At 40.5% G+C, this 26,547-nt stretch overlaps 1 protein-coding gene across 2 annotated transcripts; it reads left to right on the forward strand.

Moving 5' to 3' along the window:
* Positions 1 to 9,208: 9,208 nt before the first annotated feature.
* LOC147178271 (zona pellucida sperm-binding protein 3-like) lies at positions 9,209 to 18,646 on the forward strand. Of its 2 annotated transcripts, XM_086069234.1 has the most exons (12): positions 9,209 to 9,568; positions 9,637 to 9,739; positions 12,016 to 12,134; positions 12,203 to 12,321; positions 12,413 to 12,516; positions 13,806 to 13,983; positions 14,113 to 14,230; positions 17,228 to 17,319; positions 17,419 to 17,513; positions 17,602 to 17,724; positions 17,799 to 17,911; positions 18,572 to 18,646. In XM_086069234.1, exons 1-12 carry the CDS (start codon positions 9,209 to 9,211, stop codon positions 18,644 to 18,646), a joined length of 1,599 nt encoding a protein of 532 aa, XP_085925360.1. The 2 variants fall into 2 exon arrangements, with proteins under 2 accessions (XP_085925360.1, XP_085925361.1); XM_086069235.1 differs by lacking the exon at positions 18,572 to 18,646 and having other exon boundaries at positions 17,602 to 17,721; positions 17,799 to 17,923.
* Positions 18,647 to 26,547: the final 7,901 nt, after the last annotated feature.

Raw genomic sequence — 26,547 nt, forward strand, 5'->3', positions numbered from 1 at the left:
GTCGCGTCAGTTATTTAAGATAAGTAGCTGATTCCGAACAAAAGATCAAGGGATTATAGCGCAGTGGTTCTCAACCGCGGTCCTCGAGTACCCCTTTTTTTCCATGTCTCCCACAATCAACACAGGTGTTTTAAAGGGTCAGACCCTAACCTACCTAACCCTAACCCTAACCCTTGCAGTCTTAGGCCCTGATCACACAGAAGCTTCACTCCTCGAAAGAATCTTGTACACACAGAAACGTTGCAAGACATGCGAGTGTCCAAAAGAAGACGCTGAGGACGTTTAACGGCTGTAATGTACATGCCAAGTCTGGTCAAGAAATTCAAGGGAGTTAATGGAAAGCGTAGAAACAGAATCAGCAAAGAAGACGCACCACTGATCTGAATAGCCGATAGGCCAAGACTTTTGAAGCCGCAAGGCCGCTAAATTACTCCCCCCAAGAAATGTTTCTCGGCATACGATCCTATACATTTACAGTATCGAAATATAATAGGCATATATATATATATATATATATATATATATATATATATATATATATATATACTAGCCTACGAGCTGTACATGTCTAATCTGTATGTGTACGTATCGTTTATACAGTAGTCTGCTTGCGAGATGGAGGAGTAAGATGGCCACTCTGTTGCTTCAACGGCTTGCACGGGCGTGTATGGGCAATCGGCTATCCAGTAGTATATACAGATCACTTAGACGAACATAGGAGAAGTGACAATGGTGGGTGATTCCAGTACAACAACATCATGCAAAATATTTTGCTGTAAAAGCTACTATTTGCTGCAAAACAACTACGACCCAGCTATCCGCCATTGTTGACAGGCTAGCGGTTCGTGCGCAGTCGCATGAGAATTGGAGCAAACGTCATCAAAAGTGATCAATTTCAAGCTCCGAAATGGCACCGTCATGTGGACGAACTGCCCAAACGGTAAAAAACTTGTGCGGATGCATTGAAATAGCTTTTCGTGTGGACAAGGCCTTAGACTGCAGAGGTGGGCAATCTTGGCCCTCCGGGGCCGGAGTCCTGCAGGTTTTGGAGGTTTCTCACTTCCAACACAAGCTGATTCCAATCAACAGGATCGTTATCAGGCTTATGCAGAGCTTGCTGATAAGCTGATCATATATCAGCTGTGTTGGAGAAGGGCAACATGCAAAACCTGCAGGTCTCCGGCCTTCGATGCCCACCTCTGCCTTAGAGCAATCGTCACTGGTCCAGAGGTATGTGTGACGTCACAAGAAAGCTATTGTGTTCGTGCCCGTCGGATGTACTCGGTCTATTGTACAAAGGCAGCTGGATTAGGCTGCAGCTCACCCTGAACCATAATGAGAACAAGCACTGCAGTAAAATGTTCAGATATTTTGACGCAAACATACTAGAGTGCTAATGACTGGCTTGTTGTTATGCTAAAAGCACCTCTGAGGGAAAGAATATCAGAGATGAGCTGCTGCGTGGGCAGGGTAAAGACTTGGGAAATGTGTTATGGAGGTTGCTTTGCAAACTGCCTGAGGACATTTTCCTCCTTGGGCAGTAGAGACGAGTTAACAATGAGACGAGGCCGCACGGTCCCTGTTGACACGCTGTCACACGCAAGAGTTTTATCATCTCCGTGGCTTCCAAATCAAGCGCAGGGAGCCGTGCCTGGAAAATACGAACACGATCAAAAGAGTATTATCATTATTATGGTCCACGTGCAGTAGCGAGCATTCTGAGCAGGGTCAGAAGCGGGTGCTGCAGACCTCATTTGACGTGAAGTGTGTGTTCTCTTTGGGATCGCGTCTATTTTTGTGTTACTTTTTTCTCTCCCCGAACATCTGTCTGATGCTCCCGACTGACAGCGCTGCCTGCAGTGAGTGGCAAAGCAGAAAGAGCAAAAAAAAGACAAAGCAGCGTTTGGTGTGACGGCAACAATGCTGTCAACCTCTGGGATCGTGGGTAACGAGGCTCTCTTGGGAAAGTGGAGCTTGGTGATGTCACCAATCAGGAAGAACATGCACCATCAAAGACTCTTCCGACAGGATGCCAGGCAACATGAGTGCTGCATTGCAAAATACCTCTCCTTGCTCTCTTTTTCTGTATGTGCAACTTCTTTTTTACTGATGATGAGAGCGCTGCCGGCTCCTGATTGACCTCATTCTTTGTCACCTCTTTAGGAAAGATGTCTGTTTTGCTCATCTGACAATCACCTGTCTTCACCTCACATCCACTAGCTGCTTTCCCCTCACGGAGACTCTCATTTTTTGCCAAGCACTCAGCCTTCTGCGTAATTACAAGGTAAAGCTGAGAGGGCCGATACCCCCCCCCCCCCCCCCATGCAACACACCAGGCTGACAGCACAGACAACTTCTTAATCTACAGTGCAGTCCACTTGCCTTTAGTTTACCTGACACATCAAACAATATTTTCTCAAATTTTTATTTATTACAGCTTTAGTGCAGTTCAATGCAATCGTCATCATTGTTCTATCAATTTGACATCTTACCTCAGACGCTAAATTGATAATTTTTTTATTCTTAGCAGACCTTTTCTTGCGGGAGCCTCAGAAATCACAACAACACACCTCGTTTTTCTAATATTGCATTTAGTCAACTAGATAAATTATTTGCTTCCTCCCCACAGTCACCAACCTAAGGACAGCAACTATTGGTCCCACAGTGCCACCTATTGACAGGATGAGGTAAATATTTTACACACCTTCCACCCAACCTGACTGCTTGTCCTGCAGCCAGGGTCAGGTTGCCCTTTTCAAAACACGACATTTGCAATTACTTTTTTAGTTTTAGTTTTGAAGATTCTGGTAGCCTGACTAGTCTGATGAATCTTTGAATTTAAATAACTGTAACTATTTTATCTTAATTGCAGAATAAAGTAGGTTCTGTCCTTACGACCACATGACAGCGTGCTGCTGGACAGCCAGCGAACTTAGAAGGAAAACTCCACACACAAGGCGTACTTTCCTTGCTTTATGAAGTTTTCTCGCTCTTACAGACACATCAAATATGCATGTAAAAGTATATCTAGAACTGAAACAGAAAAAAGAAAAAATACAGTATGTTACTAATTACATTGCAGACTAATGCAACATACAAGTAACCAGCTAATACTGCAGGCTTAAACATAAATAAATTACATACACCTGTGTTCAAATTAAAGTACAAACATAGCCTTACTGACTTTATATAACCTTATGAATACTAAAAAAACAAACAAACAGACAAATGTCTTCCAAGGCAAGTGGTGTATGCATGCGTTGGACAAGCCAAACGTCAAAGCTTCACTATTAGCGTCAGATGCTCTTTCAGTACAAAAAAATCTAAAAGCTCCACTAAAGGGGATGTCTCATTTTGACAATTTTCCATGTACGATTTAGCTGTTTGCACTATGAAATACACTCTACTAAACTAACTTATCTTTTATTTACCAGTTTTAATTAACATATGACACTTGACCAGAAGACATGACAAAGTACAATAACATAGCCTACTGCAACTGTACCCAACAAGCATACCAGCCATGTGTTTGAGATGTTGCCAGGCTGGAGCAAAGCAGAACAAAACGATTAAATATTTCATCTCCTACCACACTGTTGTAACCTTGTTGCACTGTTAGAGCTGGGGTCTAGACATCGGCGAAAGGCAACAGTCATCCATCATGTCCGATTATGCCGTTTAGTTGTAATTGCCAAGCCTTCGGGATTCTGCTCATCCTTGCCTGCAGCCAGATGCACAGTTGCACACGTGTACGCACCTGCAGGGGTAAGAGAAGGCAGAAGATCGCGCACACCAACTGAGACACATTACGCAGACAATCAAATTACAGCTGCCGTTCAATGCATCACTGACAAATTGTTTATCAGACAAAAGGCTTGAATTGCAGCAAAGGTGAGAACAATTCAAGAGGGCTATTCAAACGTGCATACTATATTTAAACCAGTCCTTTTCTAAATGGGGGGCGGTCTCCCCTGGCAGTGGTGTGGTGCAATGCCAGGGAGGGTGCACGTGTGACATCAGAGAACTTGTTTTTTTCCTTGATTCAAAGTGTAATTGCACATCCACTACAGTAGGTGCCAGTGGCATTCTCATTGTTAGAGAGTGTGCAAGGGATATCAGCTCCTTTGCAGAGATGCACTTAAAACAATTTTACAGACAAATGATACTATTTATAGTCTATTTATAGTATAACGATAGCTGGGGGGGGGGGGGGGGCAAAAATATTTTCTTCTTTCTTGCGTAACACAAATTGTTGAGAAACACTGTTGCAAATCCATGGAAGGCTCATTTTCATGATGTGCGTCTACACAGCAGCATTAACACGCAAAGGGAATGTAAACGTGTCAAATAAAGAGATGTTGTTGAGGTCAAGAGTGAAAGTGCTTGCAATATGTTTGATTCCCAGTGGGGCAACCCGTATTAAAATGACCCTAAAGCCACTTAAGTTAAAAGCATTTATAGCGCATGTTATGTTAATGTTCTGAATTGATGATAGCTTGGAAGGAAACACTTTCCAAAGCGGATTGGAAGAAATCTTCCTTCTTAATCTAAAGCTGCCCAATACAGAAAATTGCATTTTTAATCTCTACTGCCACATGTGGCCAAAACAATTTACTGCACACTCCCTTCTCACATACACAATGTGCACATCAGCAGGCAGAGGGCGGGAAATTCGAACCGCAATCCAGTCAGAACAACTAAGGTGTTAATCTTCTAATTAGAAGATGTTTGTGTCATAAATGGTCAAATAAAAAGGACTATTGTAAAGGTATCTTTGGGCTAATTGCTACATTGGGAAGCTTTAACACACACCCTGAAAAACTGGACATGGTTGACTTTGATTGGAATTGGGGGGAAATTAAATGTTCATATTCGACCCAAGCTATATATGGTAAATAAATGGCCAAGCACCTAATGAACAACAAAAAAGTTGAATAAATGCATATGTGCGAAACTCAAATCAAATAACAGCAGTTGTCCCCTTGAGAGAAAGGCTGTGATGCTGGGCGAAGGTTAAAGGTCGTTTCCACTGCCACATTGTTCCTCAGTGTCACCTGTCAATCATCCGGCCCTGAAGACCTTTGCATGTGACAAAGGCCATTGCCTGAAATAACGCTTTACCACCTATCCTTTCATGAGAAATGTCATGGATGATGTGATAAAACTGGCTGGAAAAGTTTTTGGGGCTCCGCCCACAGCTGGATGTAAAGTGTTCGCTGTCACTGAGGACTCTTTGCTCAATGATACAGCTGTGCACGGAAATCCCATTAGTGTGTGTCTGTAAGCAATGTACTGCTCGCCTCTGTGTGTGGTCGTGGGCGACATGGTGTGATGCATGTCTTTAATAACAGTCCATTAGCGTGTGCGTCTTTGTGGAATGGACGGTGATTGTGTGGGCGCATGTTTGTGGGTAGGCGTGCGTGTGTGTCCATGTGAAAATTTGTGTGTAGACGGCCGCCGATGGGCCGTGAATCAGAGCCGTGGATGCTGTTATTCCATACGACTCCCACCGGACCGAACTGCCGTCTGTTATCCCTAACCCCGAGCTTCACTGACCCCAGCCATATTTTTCTTCTTTCCCTCCTTTGTTTTCACATTCTTCTCCCTTCCCCCTATCTTAAACAGTGATTTTTTTTCCTGTTTCAGGCCTTTGCTTTTCTCACCCTATCTCTATTTTTGCTCTGAGCACATATTCCATCTTGGACTTATGGCAGACGATTTGCCAAACACTAAAATGCTGCCAGCATCGCACAAAACAGTCTTCTACACATATATCCCGCTGCACATCTATTCAGTGTCGCACCCGAGCTGACAAAATACACACACGCCACAGCAGCATCTAAATAAGTCTTCGCCCACAACATGCTTTTAATGAGGCTCCATAACAGTAGTCCGTCCGTATGCTGTGCTGCTCGCTAAGCTGCGTTGCTTTTATGTCTTTGCCGTTGCATCTGCTGCATTGGTTGACTATGTCGTACAACCTGTTCTGGTCATTCTGCCCTGCACATGTGTCAAGACTCCAGAAAGCAGAGGAGGATGGGATTTTACTTTGTGTATATGGAATTGGTGGCTTCTCCTCCAGGGAGCAAATTAGTGGTAGCTTAAATGAGTTAGAGATGTGCAGGGGAGGCCTGACTGGCAGGGATGGTCTGATCTCAATCCATACACCCCCCTCACACACACACACACACACGCACACACACACGCATGGACACACCTTGTTTCTTTGTCTTGCCACTGATCAGCATTAGATAAAAGATACTTCCAGACAACAGCAGCCTCTGTTTGACCATCTGCAAGAGAAAATTCATCTGTGTGGAATTTTACTTAGTAGTATTATTTCCACAATACAAACATTTTGATTAATATTGCAATCATGGAGAAAAAAAAAGGCTAAATCCACCCATTTTATCGATCTCAGTTGGCGGCCATTTTGCCACTTGCTGTCAAATGAAAATGATATCACAGTGAGTTTGGGCTCAGGTCACAACCAATCACAGCAGCTCACCTCTTTTCTGGGTTTGGTCATGTGACATTCGCAAGCTGAGCCCTTATGCTCCCTTCGAGGATGGTCGGAAGTCAGACTTTTCCGACTTCTAACCAGGAAGTGTGTACAGGAACGCCGCTTGAACTTGGAATTTCCAAAGTCGGAAAAAAAAAGTAACCCGACTTCACCAACGGACTACAATGTGACGTCACTCGGCAATGGCGATCCCTTTGGAAACACAGACCGTGAATGGTAAAACACAATTTACTCGAGTATAAATATAAATAAATATTCAACATAACTTCACGTAACACAACATTCGTGGAAGTATGCAGCTATCTCCCTGCAAACATTTTTTGTCTTGCTTATAGAAAGTTTCCAGAAATGGGAAGATAATGTGAGATTTAATTGTTTAATTTCACACTTGAGGAATGTGCTGGCACCAAGGTTATTTTAGTTAACGAAAACTAATGAAAAAAAACTAAATCTAAAATTCAAAAAACAATTTCATTAACGAAATAAAATAAAAACAAAAATGCTTTTTAAAAAAACAAAAATTAACGGAAACTACATTTTATGTTTTCAAAATTAACTAAAACTAACTATGATTATTATTATGATAGCAAAAATGTTCTTCGTTTTATCCATCCATCCATCCATTTTCTGCACCGCTTGTCCCCACAAGGGTCGCGGGGGTTGCTGGAGCCTATCCCAGCTGGCTTCGGGCAGTAGGCGGGGTACACCCTGAACTGGTTGCCAGCCAATCGCAGGGCACACAGAGACGAACAACCATACTCACAATCACACCTATGGACAATTTGGAGTGTCCAATTCACCTGCCATGCATGTTTTTGGAATGTGGGAGGAAACCGGAGTACCCGGAGAAAACCCACGCAAGCACGGGGAGAACATGCAAACTCCACCCAGGAAGGCCGAAGCCCGGACTTGATCTCACAACCTTTGCACTGGGAGGCGGACGTGCTAACCAGTCAGCCACCGTGCCGCCCTTCTTCGTTTTAGTCTTTGGTAATTAATTTAATACATGAGCCTTCGGGGATGATTTTAAATGTGATTTTAAGTATTTTTATTTCGATACTAACCGGAATAAGCGCGTTTGAAAGTGTGTCATACAGAAGTGATGTCATCTAGCAGCAGCCAATAGAAAAGCACCTTCTGACTTGCGTGACTTTTGACTCCAATGGCTCGGCTTGCCTGCATTTTCATTTAACTCAGCGGAAATGCAACGCTAAGTAAGAAATGTGTTACTTTTTTCCTTTTACCATGGTGTTTACTAAATATATCGCACAAGTAATACACATTAAGAAAAACAAACAAACAAACAAACAAACATAAACTAAAACTGAAACTAACTAATACTAAGCGTTACCATCCCCCCCACCCCCCCCAACTAAAACTATAATAAAAACCAAACACCCTGAAAACTTATTAAAACTAACTACATTTAAAAAACAAAACTCAAAACTAAACTGAAAATTGCAAAACTATTTATAGTAACCCTGGCTGGCATTCCAAAGAAGTAATAGTACATTTTAAATAATACTTCCCATTTTAATATTTTTATCTAGTTGTGTCTGTCTACCTGGAAACATTTTCTTATTAATCTATCTGCAATGGATCATAAATTGTCATGACAATAACAAAATATTTCAGCTTACAGGAGAAATAAATTGTGTAAATATAGAAACAGTATGAAAAAAGCATAATGGACACATTATTACAGTATGCTGAGAGTGCTTTCATTCTTTTGGGAACATTTTGGATTGTCGATAGGAATTTTGCCCATTCCCAACCGCTGCTCGTTTCTGTGTTTGATGGCATTTACATACATCTTCAGGTTCTTCTACCCCAAACCTATTCAAGCGCAGTCACAAAGTCACGCTGCAACTGAAAATGGACATCTCCAGTTAGGTTCGCAACGGCTGAAGGTGAAGACACGAGCTTCAGTGGAGACCAGATCATGTGTTAGTTCTATAATCCAGCAATTGTTTATTTTTTGTTTGTCACTGTATTCAACCTTTAAATATGGTGTTGTTCAATCATCGATCCTGAAAACCACAATGTGCATTAAACATGAGGGAAATTGACCTAGTTTGTGCACCATGTATATTTTTTACAAAATGCTATTATAAAATATTTCAGTGTCATCACACCTTGAATCTTTGCAATGCATGTTTGTTAACAGCGATTTTTTTCCTTCCTAAATGTGTGATTGCGGCGTAGTTTCAGGGTCCAGCCCCTGCTTTCTGTCAGCCAAGATAACGGCATTGATAGTGACATAATGTATGTGAGTTCTGATTTTAGGGCCCAAACAGCATCCGCTGCGAGGTCCCTATCTGTTTTTCTTGTGACCATGTTCATTGGCTTAACCTGATTTCTGTTTTGAGAGTTCTCTGTTCATTCATCTTTTAGGCTATTATTGAATATACTAAAATAAATCAAGAAATCATCAGCTTTTGGAGCAGCCTGCACCATTCAAATATGTGACCTTTAGAGTGCACAACCAAGCATCTGATTTGCAATTCTATTTGGTGAAAAGTAATGCTGAATGGGAAAGTTTCAAAGGCAGGCTGGAATGCAATCAAGTCATTAGGTGTGGGCGGAGTCTGAGCCAAACTATCATATCTTTCATTTGGTCAAAAGAGAAATGCAGTGCTGCTCCCTTAAAGCACCCCAAAACCCTGTTTTTGTGTGATTGTTGTAATGGGGTTATGGGGAGTTTTGTTTGGGCTTCTTTTGTCAGGTGGAAGTCTTTGTGCTGCTTTAAATAACGTCAACACCTCTCGTATCCCAAACGAAAGCGTGTGGACATGGACACAGCGGCCCACACAGCCAAAGACAACAGATCTTCAGTCAAACAGGACCGAGCAGAGCAAACGAGGACCTTTCCTTTCCAGCCACCGGCTGCGGATCTATCAGCTGAGGAGGCCTGCTGTTGAAGATCATGCGAAAAGCCTACAAACACAGGAGACCAGAGAGACGCAGCCCTCTGTCCAAGATCACATTTTAAAGACCATAATTCAAGGCCCAGATCTTGACCCGCCAGCTGAGGCGGATCCAAAGGTATTTTAAGCAATAACATTTCCTTTCCCGCTGCTTTCACATGCACATGACTTTGAATGCTGTTTTAGATGGTGGTTGACCATGAGCAGCGGGTGCCCGTGCCAGCTGACAGCCTGGCGGTACAATGTGGCGAGGGAGAGGTCATCGTAGAGGTCAAGCAGAACTTCTTAGGTACTGTAACTTTTTATTTAAGTTAGGTGCACATGCACTTTTTTTTTCTTTTCAGTACATCACATACGCTTCATGCGCTGCATTTGCATCTCATCCCCAATCCAGATTTCTGGCGTAATACCAAGATTGATCTGTGGGAGACAACATTGTGCCACAGGCTGCTGTAACATAAACAAAGATTAGCAGAAGAAAACAAAGCTTTCCTGTTAACTTGTTTACTACATGGTGGTGGTAAACTTGTTGTTTTTATTGTGCTCAATGACTTTTGAAGCAGCAGTTGCTCCTCCTTTTTGTTCGGCAACAACGTGAGCTTTAGCAAGCTTCGTGGTTGGCTGTCGCTCCATTTTACGTCACAATTGAAATGTGTTTAGGCAAGGCAAGTTTATTTGTATAGCACATTACATACACAATGCAACTCACAAGGAAATGACACCTACACTCTAAAAACAGTTGGGTCAAAAATAACCCAACTATGGGTAAAAAATTTACTTAATTTTTTTCCCACTGTAATTTAGGACTTACTTGAGACTTGAAGGGTACGACCCAAGACTTGTGACTTAACGCATAACAATATGTGACTTACTTCCACTTCTGGCAAATGTCTGTTGACAGATACACAATTCTTTAAGAAAAATACACATTTTAAGTACAATTGCTATTACTCGTCAGTTATTTGATATTATGTTGTTTTTTTTCCTTCACACATTAGCATTTCCCCACTTCAAAAACAGGTGGGTCAAAAATAACCCAATTATGGGTAAAAAATGGACAGATCCTCTACTTGGGTCAATTTGACCCAACATTGGGTAAAAGAAAAAAGGGTCATATTGTATAAAACAACCCAGAAAGTTGGGTCAGTTTGAGCCATCTTTGAGTCAAAAATTTAGTCATTTTCTATAAAACAACATAGACTGTTGGGTGCAAGAAAAAAAAATCCAGAAAGTTGGATGAGATCCTTTAAGATCCATAAAGTGGATCGGTCCGTTTTTTTTTTTTTTTGTTGTTTTTTTTTTTAAATACACAATTAGGTTACATTTGACCCATCTGTTTTTAGAGTGTATGATGATGAAGAGGTTAAGCGGTTCATACACTGTAAAAACTATGGGTAAAAAATGGACTAATCCTCTACTTGGGTCAATTTATCCCAACTTTGAGTCAAGAAATGGGTCTTTCAGCATAAAAACTCATAAATAAAGATCCTTTACTTGGGTCAAAAAATTGGGCCATTTTGTATAAATCAACCCAGAAAGTTGGGTCAAATTGACCCATAAAGTGGACCGGTACATTTTTTATCCATAATTGGTTACTTTTGACCCAATTGTTTTAGAGTGTATAAGCATCAACAAACACAGCTGTTAACAAAATTCTGAAGCAATGAAGAGAAAACAAAAGTAGGTTACAAAATGTACTAAAAGAACATACATTAGACTGCAGACTTTTAAAACATTTAGCGTAAGGAAGTTTTAATAATTAAAAGGAAAAAAACATTTTAAAATGTTTAAAAGACCTTAATCAAAGGTATGTGGGGGGAAAAAGCTAAGTATTTAGCCTGCACATTAGCTGAATGCAGCTTCACCATGTTTACTTCGAACTCTGGGATTCACGAGTTGGCCCAAGTCTGTAGATCTCAGAGCCCTGCTAGGTTTGTATTCAATCAGCATTTCTTGAATACATTCAGGACCCAAACCATTCAGTGATTTTTAAAGACCAGTAGCAGAATTTTGAAATATATTCTACAGCTGACTGGGAGCCAGTGTGAAGCCTTAAGGACTGGAGTGATATGTTCTGATCTCTTTGTTTTAGCACACCCATTGTTGCATTGGCAATCGGAAATATTGAACTGGATTATTACAATAATTTAGGATTGTTGGAACCTCTGAATGTTTTATGTGCAGAAAAACAATCTCGTAATCGGCTCAAATAAGATTATCAGTATGCTTGTACTCAACTTCAGTTTAAGTTTTGTTGTTGTTTTTTTTGCTTGAAGATGAGTGGAGGAGGCCTCCTCATTAGATATTCTGAGCCAGGTTCGAATTGGAACAGTGATGACGGGCTATTTTGTGCTGATTATCGCAAATGGCACAGACATCAAGCCTTGGCGATCAATAGGTTTCGTCCTTTTTCTTTACTCTGTGAATCTGAGAAATGCCACTGACTTTATGGCCAGGCATTAAGAAAGCTGCACTTGCTTTGAGTGTTATTGACTGGAGGAGAACAAGAAATAGACGCAGATAAATGGTGCCAGACTTAAGCCTTTTTGCTCTTTACTCTTCTAGGAAACGGTCAGCTGATCCGTCCCAGTGATTTGACCTTAGGAGGCTGCAGCCTGCTGCATGTAGCCGACCACATGCTACGTTTCCGTACAGAGCTGCACGATTGCGGCAGTACAAAGAAGGCAGGTTTTTATTTCTTTGACACGTCATTTCCTGCCCGTTCACCGCTACTGTAACGCCTCTTCATTAGATGACGGCTGAAGACCTCGTCTACACCTTTTTCCTCACCTACTCTCCAACGCCAGTTGGAAGCACCTTAATTTTTAAGACTAACCCTTCTGAGGTGCTAATTGAATGCCACTATCCAAGGTAAACGTTTCACTTGGCACCACCACCTCTCATCATCCACACATTCATATAACAAATCCAAAATGTTGACATTTTGCCCTAACTGTCAAAGGAAGCACTATGTGAGCGGCGATGCCATTATACCTCATTGGCAGAAGTTTGCGTCCAGCCTGTTAACAGAGCAGCAGCTCCATTTCTCCCTGAGGCCCATGACAGGTGAGCAAAACAACAAAGCCTGAAAAAGAAAAATGGTATTGAATTGCAGCCAGATGGCTAGCTAGCTATTATTTACTCGGGTCGGCTGCCACTCAAGGCCGGGTCCCGACCAAATATTGATGTTATGATCCTATTAAAGTTATCATCCGGATGTATTCTGTTTCAGTTTTGATTGGCAGAGAAGATTTAACAATGTTTATTATTGTGTTTGCTGAAAATAAAGAATTTGAATATCTGAGGCAAACTATATTAAATAGGCTTTATGATGAAAAAGAAACAATATTTTAGGAATGTAAGACTGTTTAATTATACCAAATATTTTATAACTGATTTCACAAAGCTTCACTTACTCAATATGCACACTGCCGGCCATTTTTCTTTGTGCCTTGTACGAATTAAATTTCCCATTGGTGATTTTATTTATTTATTTTTGAATTTCTTTAAATACTTGAAATGTATTTTCATTGCTATGGATGTCATCCTTCACCCTGTAAAATAGTTATAGGTATTCAAGCTAACATTTAACCTCAAGGACTATTTTGCTTCAGCCATTTTAAGCAATAAAAAAAGTTAATATTTTTTGTATAATTAATTTGATAGCTTCAATATTTTCATGAACAGTTAATACCTTTAAGAGCCCATTTAGCCACTTGCTGTTGACTGAAAATGACATCATGGCCTCGGGTAACAACCAATCAGGGCTCAGTTTGCGAATGTCACATGACCAAACCCTGTGACTGTTGATGAGCCCATGATGTAATTTTCAGTCGAAGGCAAGTGGCAAAATGTGTTTTTAATGGTATTAATTGTATTTTATTATTTTATTATAGACAAAATATGTACTTTTTACTGCTGAAAATAAGTGAAGTTTAACATCAAACTTGGTTTTTACACCTAAATTTGTAATCATTTCAGCAAGAAATTACTGTTTTGAATATTGTGACTGGACTATGTAAAATAATATTATTGACATCCTGTAATGTATTTTGGCTAACTCGCATTGCTAACTACAATCACAATGATTTCTAAACAAATTGCTATATCAACACATTTATGATTCGTCACGCATCCATTTCAAGTCATTTACACACACAGTGGTGATAATGATGTGTATAAAGAAAACAAATCATTGAAAACTGCCTGATTGCTTTCTTCCTTTTGGTACATGATTACGACGGATGATTGTGAATGTGTGATGATCACGCGTGTACCTCACGCATCTTGATCTTATTAGATTGTGCAAGTGCCCTCAAGATGACATCTCTTCTGTATTCGGATTGACTGATTAGAGGAGTGGCAGTCGCAGAGGTCCATCGGTGTCTACTTCGTGGACGAGATGATGCAAATCGAAGCCTCGGCCCTCCAGGGCCATCATATTCCACTGAGGGTCTATGTTGACAGCTGTGTGGCCACCATGAGCGCCTCCCCAAATTCTCAACCAGCATATACCCTTATCAACAATCACGGGTAAGAAGTGCGAACATTGACTTGTAAACTGTAAAATCATTCAAATTGCAACTAATTTGACTTGCAATTCTGCATTTGTGTGTGACCGTCTGTGTTTGTGGATCCTGCGCCTGCTTGTTGCCTTTTAAGGTGTCTAATAGATGCTAAGCTGACTGGAGCCAAGTCATACTTCATGCAGAGAAGCAGTGAGAATAAACTTGCTTTCCAGCTGGAAGCCTTCAATTTCCACCAAGATCACAAGAATTTGGTAAGTGCCGCTTGTGTGAGCTGTGCAGTTTTTACGGTTTGAAACCTGAGATGATCCAAGACAGAAGTTAAGGCCCATTTTCTGTTCAGGTGATTTGAGAGGAACAGCCTTATATTATATTTTGGTCTTTCATGAGGCACATAATGTTTTAGCTGAAATTCTCAATGCCCTGAGGGGGGATACCATTGCTTGAAATACACTGTTGGGTGAGAAATAAATAAATAAATGCCAAGTATACACAACAATGTCTGCCTGCACACTGAGATACAATGCAGAGGGCTCCATCAGATGTTTTGATTGACACTCTGCGGTATTAATTTAACAATATTTATGGTGGCTGTTAGGATCCACGGATCCAGATGCTTTTTTTCTGACAGAGTAAAAGTACTTGCTGTACTGATGCTTGACAATGCCATTACGTCTTGTAACTGTAGTTAAAACATTTATTTTAATCAAATGTTGTTCAAAAACAAACTTCTTGAGCATGGCATAAGTTTAATTCGAATATAACACATTTTAGACTAGCGACGAGTCATAGGACATTTTAACATCCAACTGTCTATATTTTTAAGTCCATCTAAACATTTGATTTAAATGTAGCCTGCCACAAGGCATTTCAGTTATGTGGTGTCTTAATTTGAACACTAGGGGGAAAGGTACTATGCAAAAGGAGTACATAACAAAGTAGGAATATGGGTGCCATGTTGCCTCTCTTTTTAGTAAAAATGGAGTATAAATACTAGACTAAATACAAGCTACACAATAAAACTGACAGGATAACTGAAGTGATAATTTATCACACCCTCCTTACTTCACTTTACTCTAATGCTATTGTGCAGTGGCTTTGTGACAGGTGCGCAGCTGGCTCGGCCAAGCAGAGACGAGCCATTGACGAGGCTCAAAAAAACTTTGTGCTTGGCAGATGGCCTGCCGCATACTTGTGGGTTTTGGCCTCCGTTGCCGCCCGAACCCAGGTCAATGTCCGTTTTGCAAAGCACATTTTGTAGTCGGCTAATGTTGTCCCTGTTTACCTTGAAGTACTGCGGCACAGCTAACATGGCTCCGATTCCCCCTGCCTGGTAGTTATTGTATGTCAGAATAAGGTAGCCGCCTCACAAAGTGACATAATACAGCTTTACACCAGTACAAACTCAACATGCACTACAACTACTACTACTTTTTGCTGCTGTTTTGCTTTTCTGCTTTCTCACAAGAATAGGCACAGGTGTTTGAGCTGATGGACCAATATATTTCCCTATTCAAATATAATTGCTATTTGAAAAGGTCATAATATATCTTGATTTTTCATTAAAATTTAACAAAATATTTTAAAAACAACAAATCCAGTAACTGGATAACAGTCTGCAGACTTTGAAGTACAAGTGCAGTGTATAATACTGCTTCTTAAATTAAATGTATCGGAACCTTAACTAAAAATATGGTCTCGCTTACCATAGATGGAAGAGGCTTGTACTTTATTTGTCTGGAACTTGCACACGGTTGCACTGACGTTTTTGTTTTCCATAATAACCAAAAAAGGAGAGCACTTGTTATCTAGCATTACTTTTTGTTGAGTTAAGTGACAAAAGTAGGACAGCCATTACCTAACCTGACTAGCCATTTGGCAACCAGGACAGATGCCCGGTATGCTAGTCGTGGTGCTATTTTATTTACCTTGAAACTGACCTACAATTTAAAGGGAGCAACCCATTAATCCATTTACAATATAGACAGCAAACTGAACCAATCAATATAACCTTTATTTTCATGCCATGGCAAGCAAACAACATGGCTTAGAAGATTTTTTTGTATGTGCACCAGACATGGCCATAATAAACACAACTTGCTGCTATGTGCAAGCTCGTTCGTTGCCTAGGAGCGATGTCATCTGACCTTCTGTCTTGTGGCAAATGGTCAAGCAGTTGAGTGTCCGAAAAAGCACTATATAAATGTGATGCATTATTATTATGAACTAAAATAAATACATTTAATGTCAGACCCAAAAGGTCAGTAAAGTAATTGACAAAGATGAAAAACTGACATTTTCGCCATAATTAGTTTTCGTTAGTTTTGTAAAGGTAAAATGTAGTTTCAATTATTATTATTTTAAACACCTTCGTTTTTATTTCATTTCACTAATGAAAATGTTTAAAATTCATCTTTTATTTAGTATGTTTTCATTAACTATAATAACCTTGGTATTGAAAGCGTTCTCATATGCTTTTGTGTGGCTGTCTCAAGTAGCTGTTTGTTGAATTTTGCTGCTTATCTTCCTGTAAGAGAACAAAAAACATCAAACTCACAACTAATCGCAAATTATATTTATCTCTTCTAAATGTACAATCAAATATTTTTCATACTCTTGTTAAAATAAATAGGGGGGGGGGTATTGTCATTGATACAGTTAATTCATAATTAATGGAATTGAGTTTAAAATTAAAGATGGAAAAAATTGAGTATTGATTTGTGTTGATCATTTTTCTGCCACTAGATAGCATAATTGCATTTGTAAGACATTGATGACAGCTTAGTGCATTTTTCTTTTCATATTAAGAGCTATCTAGTCTTTAACATGAAGTAACTTGTGAAATTCTGCACATTTAAAAAAATTGTAAAATACAACTCGACCCCAGTCTCCACGAATATATGTATTATTATACAATTTATTACTGCTAAATTTTGACGTGGACGTGTCTGCTGCGTTTCGACTGCAATTCCTCCAGTGCAGGCTTTCCAAATAATGGGTGGTCATTATTCTCATGTTTAAAAAAAATTGTGGCATTAATGGAACTTTAAATGAACGCACTAATTTGACACTTGGACGTGTGTTCAAAAAAAGCTCAGAAAAGGCCAAATGAAGTTCAGGTAACATTCCACCTGCAAGTTCAATATCCTGAAATTTTTGCTAGTGGTGGATTACAGAAGAATAAAATGCACTTCTTGTGCACTGTTTGTAAATCATCAGGCATGTCTTACTTTTATTCCACTCCCTTGTAGCTTTACATCACATGTCGGCTGATAGCAACACCGGTCTCTGTTCCAGTCAACTCACAGCTCAAAGCCTGTTCATTTTTAGCTGAAGTCAAAAGGTTAGTGCTAACAAAGGCGATTCCTTGAAGCAACATCCTCAACACTTGTCATGTTGTGAGATTTTATTTTTCGCTGCATAAATGTTTGCCTGGGGGCAGATGGGTGGCGTCAGATGGAGACAACAAGGTGTGTAGCTGCTGCGAAAGCAGCTGCAGTGAGCAGAGATGGAAAAGAGACCTTGGAGAGGATGCTGGTGTGTTGACAGAAACGCAACATGGGAAAAGCTTGCAATGTCTCCTGTTCCACTTTTGGTTAATGTGCTGATGTGTTTGGAATGGCAGGTGTTTTTCCACATGTGCAATGGGAGGGGACAGCTTATCTAGGCCCCATCCAAGTGGAGAAGAACAATGTGTCGCAGCAAGAATCGAGTTGTACTCTTCGGATGCAAGACGTCACACAAGGTGGTATAAATCCACAGTATGGACAGTGCAAATGTACTTCATTCTTAGCTATGTTGCTCTTCATCCTCCCTCCTCAGATGCCTCCCAATCATTAGCCACGCTGTGTAGAGTGGGTGCAGCGCTGGCGCTGGTGCTGCTTGCTGTCATGGGTGTTGCCATTTGCAGCAGACTGCACAAACCCACTGTAAAGGTTTGTACCTAACTGAGGAAAATAAAAGATTTGTGCTGAAGTCTCATGTTCTTTTTATCCTCCAACGGAGGTTCACAGTTGTAAATTATGCTTCTGCTAAACATATGCAGTACACAGGTGGATGTTTGGTCCCCTGTGCTGGAGCTGGTTGGCTTTAAAAGGAGGGGTTAAATTATGTCCTGCCTCGTGGAAAATGGCTCAGCCATAAAAATCTGTGCCGTGTTTTCCGAGGAAGGTTATTGCCTCATCAATCTGCATGGGTTGGTGCTGGTTATGGATTAAAGTTCCGGAGTAATGAAAGATTCCAAGAGATAAAGTCTGCACAGTGTGCTCACTTAAGACCTCAAACAGGAAGACAACCCCATGAGCAAAATGGAAGTGTAGCAGCACTAGTTCCACGCTGAGAGCCAAAACGCAATGCCTGTAACGGCAGTCATATTTTAGTTTCTCCCTGTAATCCCCCCCCACTGGCCCAGCAGCCTCCTCCAGCATTCTGCCAGTAGATGAGTCCTCACAAAATAGTGCTCATCACGACCTGTTGCTCATGAGCCCGGGAAGACGAATAGACATAATTAAAAAGGCCATAAAAGCGAAGCGGCGGCTTTTATTACAGTAATATGTGGAGGCCTGATTTAATGGGGTGTTTGCTCCTGTGTGCAGAGCCGACGGATGTGTCGCTTTACTGCTAGGGCAACGCTGACCCCCTCCCTTCGACATCACACCAGAGGCTCGTAAAAAGCAATATCTAATGATGCACCAGCATGGAGGCATGACAGCGACACCAAGACACAGGGAAGAAAAGCCATAAGCTTTTCCCGAAAAAGAATCAGAGGTGGGCCTGTATTTTTTTTTTTATGATGGTTTGTTAATGAGACGACGTAAGAAAATATTCAGACTTTTATCTTCCTACAATGTTCGCAAATGGGGCCTCCTGCAATCTTTAATTTGTCCCTCCACAATGTATTTGGTGTGATGGCGTATATACACAAAACTCTGGGACAGCTTTAAGAGGAATAAGTCGAGCATAAAAAGGTGTTTTGTTTTTCATGCTGAAGACACATGCTAACTGTACTGAACCCCTACCCTCACGCCCCCCTTTTCTGCACCCACTGATAGGATGTTATGGCCCCGAAAGGCACAAACATACGCGATGCTTGTTCATACATTTGTACGCTTGAGCACACGCCATCAACAGTAATGGAGAGTGTGAGACCAGTGGGGAGCACGTAGTGTATTGCACTGATGTACATGGAGTTTTCACTCTATTCGAGCAATGCAGCAGGCCTGTTTTCTTTGTGTCAACCACATGAACTGGAAAGGACATGACTCCAGTTTTTGCGAGCGAACCTTTGACAACTCAGAAAGATTTTAAGGAGTTTCATGTACAGAGGAAAACTTGTCAGAATGATGCCTGTTCACACAGCCCAAAAATGTTTGCATCAAGGGCCGTGTCACTTTGGAAAGAAACATCCCCTTAAAGAGGAATTCAACCCAAAAATGTTCTTTACAATAGGTTCTATGTAGCCCCACTGGTCTAAACATTGTATTCTGATTGTTGTGTTTGTGGCATATGAATATAAAGCAGCAAAATCCAACCGTTTTTAATTTTTAATCCATCTCGGGGCGGCCATTTTGCCTCTTGCTGTCAACTGAAAATGACTTCACAGTTGCTCAGGTAATGACCAATCACAGCTCAGCTTGCGAACATCACATGACCAAACGCAGAAAACAGATGGACTGGCCATCTGCCATACAGGGCAGATGCCCAGTGGGTTGGTCTATTGTGTCGATGTGGCACTATTATTTTACTCCATTTGACCCCAAGAGACTGGCACACAATTTAGAGGGAGCAGCCCGTTTAGTCAATTTGCAATATATACAGCAAACTGAACCAACCAACAACAGTGGCATAGCACCGCTGGTCAGGAGTTTGGTCAGACGGATGGGCCTTAGTCAAAATGCTGCAGAGCTGATTTTTTTCCCTTCTTTTTGTGCCTGTCCAGCAATGCTTCCCATCTAACCTGATTGGAAGGTGCTGCAAAGAGAAACAGCCAAAACTGCCCAAATATACAATAGGTGTAGCATCATAATTCCAAAAGACTTGAGGCTGTAATTACCCCCAAAGTATTGAGCAAAGGTTGTGAATACTTAATATTGTTTTTTTGTTTTATTTTTATTAGTTGTTATTAAATTGGATTGCAAAATTAAAATAAAATTTCACGTTGTAATGGTGTGTGTGTTTTAGAATTTTGAGGGGGGAATATTACTCCATTCTGGGATGAGGCTCTAGCATAAAATGTGGAAAGCTGCTAATACTTTCTGGATGCGCTTTATACACGTCTATCAACACTCATGTTGGCAATCAGTCTGAATTTGAGTATTTTCTCTCTAAGGATGTACGGTCTGGGCAGGCAGCACAGGCAGTGCCGCCCTGTCACGCTGCATGTGAATCCGAAAAACATCCTAATGATTCAATTAAATTATTTTCCATTTTAGTTCTCTGGTCTGTGCTTTACCTTGAATGTATTTTTCAATCTAATAATGTCAATGATTTTATTATTAAAATGACCCCTGTGTGGCTCAAGGAACTATGAATTGATGAAGGCAGTCTGACTAAGTTAAATAAATAGCAACATTTTTCTATTTTCTTTACTGTTGTTTAGCTTTTGTGTAATATCACACAGTCTATACTTCTATCTTTGGTTTGGTTTGGTTTATTAAACATAAAAATGCAATCCAAAATATAAAAAAAAGTGAAAGAAAGAGTGGATTGAACAGCCAACCTTCTGGTTACTGAACGACCGTCTCTACACCCTGAGCCACGGCCGCCACACAATATATTATGATAATATACAATAAGTTATTATATTTAAAAGATTTTTGTGCAGTTTGTCACTTTTTTTTTTACTTGCGACTGCCGCCTCTGGCCCAAAGCGTAACTGCAACATCTGTGTCAGGCTCGTTCATAGTGTGCGTGCGAGTACGTGCATGATCTTCAAGCAACAGCCACAGTTGACAAACGAAGACATTGCTTCAAATGAGGTAAGAAAAACTTCGCCCCTCCCCAAAGAAATTGTGGAGTGTGAAGGTCCGCACACTCTACTATAAAGGGAAGATAAAAGCTGATAGGTGCAGTCAGAGTAAAACAGTCTCGGCTCTTCGTACTCATCTGGGAGTGCATGCTCATTGGTGGAGCATGCATGACGTAGAAAAAGCTTTAATATTACCTTTTTAAACTGCACAATGCACCTTTAATAATATACCATTAAAATAGTAAAGAAAGCAAATGAAGAAAAAAACGAATAATGGAAAATAAAAATAAATAGAACATGCACTTTTCTTAAATGCACAGATATTAGTGTAAGTCATAAACCCTTATCCATTGCTTACGCAAAAAAAAGTAAAAGATAAAATAAAGCCTTACATATTCAATTAATCTAATCACAATATGATAAATTTCCAAAAATGAATTGTATATACATGAGCACATACAGCATGCTTATACCCGTACATACATATAAGTGTATATACACAGCATACATGCATAATATGCATATTCCTGCATATACACTCATTCATTTTATATTTATAGCTGATTTATATATTTTTGTAGCACTATATTTTTAAATATTTTTATATTTATATCTCTGGTAGCCTATATGCATGCATTTTATTCCATTAAACTGTGACTGTGGATGGTATGATAAACAATGACTTATCAGCAATGCTCTTTGCTTACTATACTACTTGTGAAAGTAATGATTTGGTTGACAATAACAAATGTTTATTTGCTGAAGGTAGTTTATTTTAAAGTTGTCATTCAGATCAATTGTAACTTTATTCTTATATGACCTGGCTATGGCTAAATTTGCAGTTACTCTAAATGAATCGTGGCAGAGTATCAAGGGGTCTAGGAATATTGCATCCATGTGAAAATGGCAAAAAAAAGTCACAGTTTCTATTTCATGTACAGTACTACTACTATTTCATTGTATTTTCTGGCCATCTGGATGTCCTGTGGCACTATGCTGCCTCTCACTGGTCTGTCCGGGTACTATGACAGACTTCAGGCATGAGGACACTTGCGAATAAGCGAAGTGAGCATCTCGACTGCACGGTGCATTATGGGTAGCGGCGTGGTGCATTCTGGGTAGACTAAACTACAATACGCTGGTCATTGAAAATGAATTGGATCCAATGAAATGAGCTCTGATTTCTAACATTTCAACCGCTGGAAAGTTGCAGTTTTTTATGTAATGTCTTTTAAACATGCATAGCATGTGGTTTACTGACTTCAGGGGTTGACTTCAAATGACAGTTAGTTGGTAGCCTCGCTTTTTTTTTTCACGCATGCGCAAACGTAATGCGCACTTATATTCATGGTGATATTGTGTGCTGCCTGTGTGTATTGACTGAACACACATTCACATGTTTCTGACACAACTAGACTTGCTGTATTGAACTGCACTGACAAATATCAAAAGCTGTCAAATTAAAACCATGTAATCACACAAAGTAAATTATTCCTTTTTAAAACGCTATCACATCCTACTCAAGTGTGGAGCATGCGTGTGCACGCAGACACGCACGCGACCTCTGCTCTGCCCATAATTAACCCTCTTAATTAAGAGAGGGAAAAAGTTGCTAACGAATGAAGTGGATTTAATTAGCTCAGTCCTCTCACAGGCAGGCGTGCACGCCCGCACAACATCACAGCCGCGCCGACACGTGCACGCAAAACAATTAAGCCTCTCTTATGGTGGCTAATGGCTTCAGTGACTCAGAGCCTTTCTCATTAAGACTATCAATAATATGCTGATTATATGCATCCACCAGTCTCCTTAATCAGTGTGCAAAAGCACCAGTGGGTGTCTCCGGGGTTTCTGAGCTTTCTCATTTTATCTGTTGAAAAAAGATGTTTAAACGGTTTGGCTGCAGACGCTATAAGAGGCTTCACTTTGCCTTGTCTTGAACACAGCAGCTCTCTTATCATGGAGGCCACATACTTCTCTGAGAGGAAGTTGTACTGCAAAGGGTTTTATGGGCTGAGGTGATAAAATGACTATAGTGCAGTCTGACTGTGTTCCTCTGTGCTCAGGTGTGTGTTTTCCTCAGTCGGAGGAAGTTAAAATAGACAGGCATCTGTCACACGCAGGAAAACAATAGGCCTGGGCTTTGACCTTCAGTCTTTTCCTGTTGTAACTGACACTGTGGTGTCTCCCAGAAGAGGGAAGAGGAAAGCAGTGGCTTGACCTACAGAGCTGCACCTCAAGAACCCCCACCCCTGACGGCATTTTCACACACCCTTGATGTGGGCCACAATGCCCCCTCTGATCTTCAGAATTTTCCAGTTGACTCCCTTGTTAGACTTGTTTTTCATCCGGGGGTCAGTAGTAGCAACCAGTGGAGCTAGACATCAAATGAGGGTGACCCAAGACTTTTGAAAAGGCTGCACGCGGCCAGAATGTCAATTGATTGTTGATTTGTTTTTTTTCCTTTGCAGAGTTTAGCCAAGATCCATCTCTTCCCATTATCGAGCATTCTGCAGAAAAATGCAAGCACTACCATGTCAAAAAAAAAAAAATAAGATGCCTCTTTGGAGGCCTTCGCTTCCCTGGCGTCAGCTCAGCTGTGCCAACAGCACTGTGCGAGTGTGCGGTGCCTCACTGACCCAAACACCCAACATGAGAGACAAATAAATCACCAAGCTGGGGAGCATCTGAACCAGCGAGTTAACACGGATGTGATATACTACAGAACAGATGTCTTCTCAGACAGAAATAACACACACTCCTTCCCATAGTGAACCCACCACCTTCCTTTAAACCACCAGGAGGATCAACCACAACAAAAGGCGCCTTTTCCGTTTATTCCTGCCTTAGATGTGTGTTTTTTTTCTACAAACAATGGATGAAAATAATCAGATCTTTACGTTTGATGTGGATTTTGTTTTTCCACGTGCTAGACTGGGAACGTGCAGAAAGACGTTTGATCTCAACACCCAGGTGCACGGGTTTGCTTGAAAGAGGAAGAAGTTCACAAACAAAACTTGAGAAAATTATCCTATATGGACCGCACATTTTTAACCTCCAGTTTGTGACCTTTAATCCTGACTGGCAGTTTAAAGGTGGATGCGCGCACCACACACAAACATGCCCCTTTATCATTCAAAGTGTGCCAGTGCTATCAGCCTGAATAAATAAATCTCCCCCTTATCTCACAGCACAAAACTGAATAAGCGCTCCCACTGGGTCTTGATAGAGGAAGCTGTCAGCGCCTCTATTTTGGTTTGCTTTTGCCTCATACACAGACAAAATCCTGTTTTTCCTCTACAATCCATCTGCTTGGTTTTCAGTCCCCTGTGAGTCATTTTCCCCCTTGTGTATGACACCCACATTATGTGTCCAGCCACAACATCATACTGTATACATCACCTTCCTCCCGCCGCACTTTCCTTGTAGTAATCTACACAAGTCCCAGATGTCACCAATCTGAAATATTGCACAAATGTGCCAGTTAGGAAGAAGCAATCTGCCATTAAAACCATTAGTGAATTCTTGTAAATATAGAACTTGGTTTATATGAAGCCGGCAAGGGATGCCATCTAGTCATCCATTTTACACTCTAAAAACAGTTGGGACTCAAAAGTAACCCAATTATAGATCAAAAATGGACCAAACCACTTCATGGGTCAATTTGACTCAACTTTCGGAATTGTTTTATACAAAATTACCCATTTTTTTGACCCAAGTAAAGGATCTGACCAATATTTATGTTTTACACTAAAAGACCCATTTCTTGACTCAAAGTTGGGGTAGAGTAGAGGATTGGTCCATTTTTGACCCACATTTTTTACAGTGTATGAACCGCTTAACCTCTTCATCATCATACACTCTAAAAACAGATGGGTCAAATGTAACCCAATTATGTATTTTAAAAAATGGACCGATCCACTTTATGGGTCAATTTGACCCATCATTCTGGGTTGTTTTATACAAAATTACCTTTCTTTTCTTTTTTCTTTTTGCAAAACAACCCAGAAAGTTAGGTCAAATTGATCCAAGTAGGATCTGACCGAACTTTCTGGGTTGTTTTATACAAAATTAGTCTTTTTTGGGGGAGGGTCGGAAAGTTGGGTCAAATTGACGTAAAGGATCTCATCCAACTTGCTGGATTTTTTTTTCTTGCACCCAACAGTCTGTGTTGTTTTATAGAAAATGACCTAATTGTTTACCCAAAGATGGCTCAAACTGACCCAAGTAGATGATCTGACCGAACTTTGTGGGTTGTTTTATAGAATATGACCCCCAAAAAATGTTTACCCAATGTTGGGTCAAATTGACCCAAGTAGAGGATCTATCCATTTTTTTTACCCATAATTGGGTTATTTTTTACCCAACTGTTTTTAGAGTGTGGAGATGCTAATGTGTAAAGGAAAAAAACAATAATATCAAATAACTGACAATAGCAATTGTACTTAAAATGTGTATCTTTCTTAAAGAATTGTGTATCTGTCAACAGACATTTGCCAGGAGTGGAAGTAAGTCACATACTGTTATGTGCAAGTCACAAGCAAGTCTTGAGTCGTACCCTTCAAGTCTCAAGCAAGTTCCAAGTTACAGTGGGGGAAAAAACAAGCAAAAAAAACGGCCAGTTGTCATTACTTGGTTCAAGCAAGTTGTAAGTCAAGTCATACAATCTTGCTCAGTCACAAGAAATATTGGGGTGATCTTTTTTTTTGTTCACTAATCCTAACATTAAACATTATATTTACACCTTAAGAAGGTAAATAAGCAACGACGACCACTCTACCACTTGAGATATGTACAATTGACAATCTGCACTTTTACACACTTTTGTAAATGACTTGTTTTTGACAGTTGCAATAATGCAAAACGGTCCAGTACAGCAGACCTGTACAGTATAATGTTGGCGCATTTTAAAGAACCAACGACTCTGTTTCACACTATGCAGGCAAACATCTCCACACCTCTTTTTCTCAACTCGACTTTATTTATAGAGCACTCTAACAACCACAGCTGCATACAAAGTGCTGTACATAAAGTAAACATCAGACATGAAAACAAAGACAAAACAAACAGTAAACATAAAACAATGCCAAGGCTCATGATGAGTCAAAAGCCCAAAAAATAAAATATGTTTTAAGATGAGTTTTAATGGACAGATGCCTAACGTTTAGCAGGAGGTCATGACATTCCAAAGAGAGGGACCAGCAACGGAAAAAACTAAATCTGCTGTGAGCCACGGCTTAATCCTCGGTACCTCCAGTAGCGTCTGGTCCACTGATCTGAGGAAGCGGGCAGGTACGTGGAGGTGGAGAAGCTGGGGGAGGTCAGGTGGGCTGATACCATTTAAAGCTTTAAAGACAAATAAAATAATCTTAAAATGAATTCTAAAATTGTTTTTCTCGTCTCCACAACTGACTGCTAGTAACACCACTTTGCTTCGTTTGCATTCAGCGATTGGCGTCTATGTATAAGGTGCCTAAGGCTCTACTTTTAATGTGCACATCACCTCACCTTGCTATTAAATGGTGGTGAAGGGTGTTTCGCATGACTACGCGAATGGACGTGCGAGCCGCATTTATCTGTTTTCAGTCACGCCGTTTTTACTGG

This window comes from Leptonotus elevatus, chromosome 2, assembly GCF_054856555.1.
Source record: "Leptonotus elevatus isolate MCC_2025b chromosome 2, RoL_Lele_1.0, whole genome shotgun sequence".
In the NCBI taxonomy this organism is placed as follows: domain Eukaryota; kingdom Metazoa; phylum Chordata; class Actinopteri; order Syngnathiformes; family Syngnathidae; genus Leptonotus; species Leptonotus elevatus.

Excerpts from the sequence above, each read along its gene's own strand:
- LOC147178271 (XM_086069234.1), top strand. The coding sequence starts at position 9,209 with ATGGGGTTATGGGGAGTTTTGTTTGGGCTTCTTTTGTCAGGTGGAAGT. Across the intron at positions 12,135-12,202 it reads ATTGCGGCAGTACAAAGAAG|ATGACGGCTGAAGACCTCGT; the intron begins GCAGGTTTTTAT and ends CCTCTTCATTAG. Across the intron at positions 17,320-17,418 it reads TTTTTAGCTGAAGTCAAAAG|ATGGGTGGCGTCAGATGGAG; the intron begins GTTAGTGCTAAC and ends GCCTGGGGGCAG.